The 3,918-nt window shown below is 45.6% G+C and overlaps 1 protein-coding gene across 4 annotated transcripts in view; it reads right to left on the bottom strand.

Annotated features, from left to right (window-relative positions):
- LOC108750706 (homeobox protein homothorax) overlaps positions 1-3,918 on the bottom strand; it is a 386,843-nt gene that overhangs the window by 332,297 nt on the left and 50,628 nt on the right. For all 4 annotated transcript variants that reach the window (XM_018490374.1, XM_018490376.1, XM_018490373.1 and 1 more), the window contains one exon: positions 3,641-3,832. In XM_018490374.1, coding sequence (XP_018345876.1) covers positions 3,641-3,832 — 192 coding nt within the window. The remainder of the gene's footprint in view (positions 1-3,640; positions 3,833-3,918) is intronic.

Below are 3,918 nucleotides of genomic sequence, written 5' to 3'. Positions count from 1 at the left end.
TATGTATATGTATATATATATATATGTATGCGTGTGTACATGTTGCACCCGGTTCTGTCTCCGACAGACGCATAACGGGTCAATCATATACACATTTCTATTTATACACATATAGTATACTGATAAACATCAATATTGATAATAGCGAACATCAATATTAAAAAAAAGAAATTTTCCTCAGGATATTCTTCGACAGTGGGGCACCAGCAGAAGAACTCAATCCTCCCTTTATGGAGAGTTCAAAATATTATTTAACTTTCTTGCATTTCATATATATATATAAGATAGAAGGGTTAAGTACGGGGAATGGGGGTGGACCTCGCGCGCCCTGCCGATCAGGACTTGTACCTCACACAACTCCCTAGTTACGAGTACCGAGACCTAGTAGATAACCGACTAAATTGATTACGCACGATCTTAATTGCTTCTTTGTTCTCGGATTCGTCACATTTCTCGATTTCACATTTTTATGCATATAACCTCTCTTATGTTTTCTTTCGCTCAACTCGATCCCGATCGCACACCTGCGGCGCAAGTTCACTTAAGAAATTTTGCAATTCGTCTACTACATCAGTTGCTCGACGAACTCTCCTCGCAGTCTCATTATCTTAAACTCACTCATTATGCTGTGAAATTGTCGGTAACCTCAAATTAAAAATTCGCAATAAATTAATACCGTTATACTCTATACGTTTTCGCTAAACACGGCCCACGCACGCTATAACTCGCTGCCTTGCGCGTTCTCATTCGCTCTCCGTCTTACACACGATCCCTTAAGTTATTCCGATCGATTCAGTTGAAAAATAGACATAAAATTCATCTTATTCTTTCTGTCACGCATTCTACGAGGCTTAATCCTATTACGTATATATCCAAATCACGATTAATATCAACGAATCTAATCGATATCGGTTTTTTTCCCCGAGCTAACTCTCGTCCTCCTTACTACGATTTCGATCGAGGAAGATGGACGCCGCGACGCAACGAAGGAAGATACGCCTACGAGTGGCTACCTAAAGAAAGTAGACGCCGCGTAGACGATATAATGTCTGTCGTAAACACGCCTACCGCGTGCGATAGTATCGATCATCATCCAACGCGCGCTGCATCGAGGCTGTTAGCTACTGAGGCGCGTGTGCTCTCGTCCCTACGTAGCGTCCCGCATATAAATCGCGGTCAGTAACGGTGTTAAAAAGAAAAACAAGAAAAAAAAAAAATAAGAAAGAAGAAAAAGCGGAACACCCGACGTACGAATTATCCGTGCCTCGTTCGCCCTTCCTATAACTACGATTCAGTTATAATCGACTGTCTCTTTTCTCCGTTACATCTGATACGGTTTCATTGACACGTGACGTCAAAGTAATACTCGCGTATATTGTTCTTGCCACCTCTCTCTCTCTCTCCCTCTCTCTCTCTCTCTCCCCCCCCCCTTCTCTCTTGTGCTCGATCGCCCTATTCGAACTGAAAACGCTTACGGAACCAGTGAAACCCGCTCTACCTCGATTTTCTCGCGCCTCTCTAGCCACCCTATCTCTAGCTACTCAGCGACCTACTTCGTTGACGACGTTTCTCGCACGAGACCGCGAACGCGCCCTCCTCCTCCTCCTCCTCCTCCTCCTCCTCTTCCTCCTCCGATACTTGCTCTTTTATACAAATATCTCGCACGTCTGTCCCGTCCATCGTGCCATGTCGCGAGAGACCTTCAAGGAGAGACAGGAGAGAAGGCTGTGAGAGAATGAGAGAAAAAGAGAAGCGCGAGATGAAACGAATGTTTCACTCTCGAAGAAGTTTACGCGCGCGAACCGCATATTTCGCATTATTTCTGACTTAACTGCTGGATATAGTAGATAAATAGAACAGACCACATATCCCGGCCACACGAAGAGCAAAACACACAATTGGTTGCATAAGGCTGCGAACCAGCCGCAAGCTCATTCGGCGCTCTCACACCGATAATAGCCCATTACGACTGGTTTCCTAGACGAGGTTTCGGGCGAGAATATTTCTGAATATGTTTTGAAAGCAAATCGCTTCGAGTGAGACCCGATGTCAACGGACGACCGCTATCTCCCTGGCACGAAACAGATTTAGAAACATTCTTCTACCACGCTACGAAACGAAACCTTACGTAATCGAATTCGTGTCGAATCTATAGAACGATTGTACAAAAACCTAAAATAAATTAATAAAGAATATTCTTAATCGTCACAAGAAAGAAGTGAGAATGAAAAAAAAAAAAAAAACAGAGTGCACCTGACGGATCGAAAAAGGCAATGGATCTCTAACACCCGACTTTATTAAAATCAAAGTCCTCTATCCAATTTCCTCCCTCCTCTCTTTCCAATTTTAGGCGTGATATCGACAAATCTTAATAATACAAGTAATATTTTATAAGACTAAACGTAAAAAAATACGACAAATAAATAAATTCTACAGTTCCGAGCGATTAATGTATATACAACAAAATAATAAAAAGGAGAGACAGCATTTTAACACGAACTCAAAACAAGCTGAATACCATATATAAAAACTCATTCTCTGTTCGCGGAGCAATCCGAAACAGCTTAAATGGAAATGAAATATACTAGAGAGATTTCCAACAAGTAGCGCCGATCCAACAATACAAGATCCTTTCTAGCTCGCATAGGGCCTGCGAATTAGCATATCCTACTTCAACGCTCTCTTCCTTCTGGAAAGGTCGAGGACGTTAATAGAACTCTAGAAGCTACTACCCACGCGTTTTAACATCGATCAGGTGCTAGGTACCGTCTTCCTATAGAGTATGCAGACCCGTTTGCCCTGGCATAGACTCGCGTGTCTCTTTCGACTCCCACGCGTGTATGATCTCTTGCCGCGAGAGGCAAATCGGAGAATGTCTCCGACCTAGCTTACCGTTAGTTGCGATTCAACTATCACGACGTACTGTCGCTATTGATTTTATCAAAGAGAGATCAATCATTCCTTAAAGGACGGACGGAATCGATCGCGAGCACGACCGATCCTGAAGAAACGACGCTATTCTTACGTATAAACATCCTAGTCACATCTATCCGATCGTACGTTCGACGCTAGATGACGCCAGATAAAGAAGACGACGTAGCGAATGGCCAGAAAAAAAAAAGAGATAGAATTACGGAGAAGAATAATGTCGCGGGAGGAATAAGAGAGAAGAAGAAGAAGAAGAAGGAGAAGAAGAGATCTCGCGAAATCGGCACGAAAGTCGCGTGGTCTATTACGAGCACGGATAAACGGCCGAGCTAATGCTGTGGTAGGCGGCGAGGGCGGCGTGCGCGTGCGCTGGGGGCGCGGATGCGGCTGCGTGCGGCGAGGTGGCCATCGCGGCTGCCATCATCATCTGTTGGTGCGAACGCTTTAGGGAGTTGGGAGTTGTGGCGGCGCTACTTGGGGTAATAGCAGTAGTAGTGGTGGTGTTCGACTGCGGCGTAGGGTGGTGGTTTTGGCTTTGGTTTTGGTTGCTCAGTTGCAAAGGGGTGGTAGTGGCGGTACTGCCGATTCCGGCGTGATTACTATTATTATTGTTATTATTCTGGTGATGGTGATGGTGGTGATGGTGATGGTGATGGTGGGGGGTGAGCGCGTCGTGCGGATAATAAGTCGTTGACGATGGTGAGGTACTCACGACGTCCGGCGTGCTGGCCCCGTCCGTGTGGCTGGTGCTGTCGGCGGTGCTTCTGGGTCCGCTGCCGTCTAGACCGTTACCCAGCTCGGGCGGCTTCGAGCTCTCTCGGTCGTCGATCACGAGGTCGATCGGCATCTTGCCCTTCAGGCAGCTGATGTACCGGTGGCAGAAGTTGTCGCACAGCTCGTGCACCTGGAATGTGAGAGAAAAAGAAAGAACACTCGTTAGTCATGAGGAAGACTCAAGAACCAATTAGATCGATTCTCCATTGGAGACCC

The sequence above is a fragment of the Trachymyrmex septentrionalis genome, unplaced genomic scaffold, assembly GCF_001594115.1.
Source record: "Trachymyrmex septentrionalis isolate Tsep2-gDNA-1 unplaced genomic scaffold, Tsep1.0 scaffold37, whole genome shotgun sequence".
Lineage (NCBI taxonomy): Eukaryota > Metazoa > Arthropoda > Insecta > Hymenoptera > Formicidae > Trachymyrmex > Trachymyrmex septentrionalis.
This window is presented reverse-complemented; position numbering and strand designations above follow the sequence as displayed.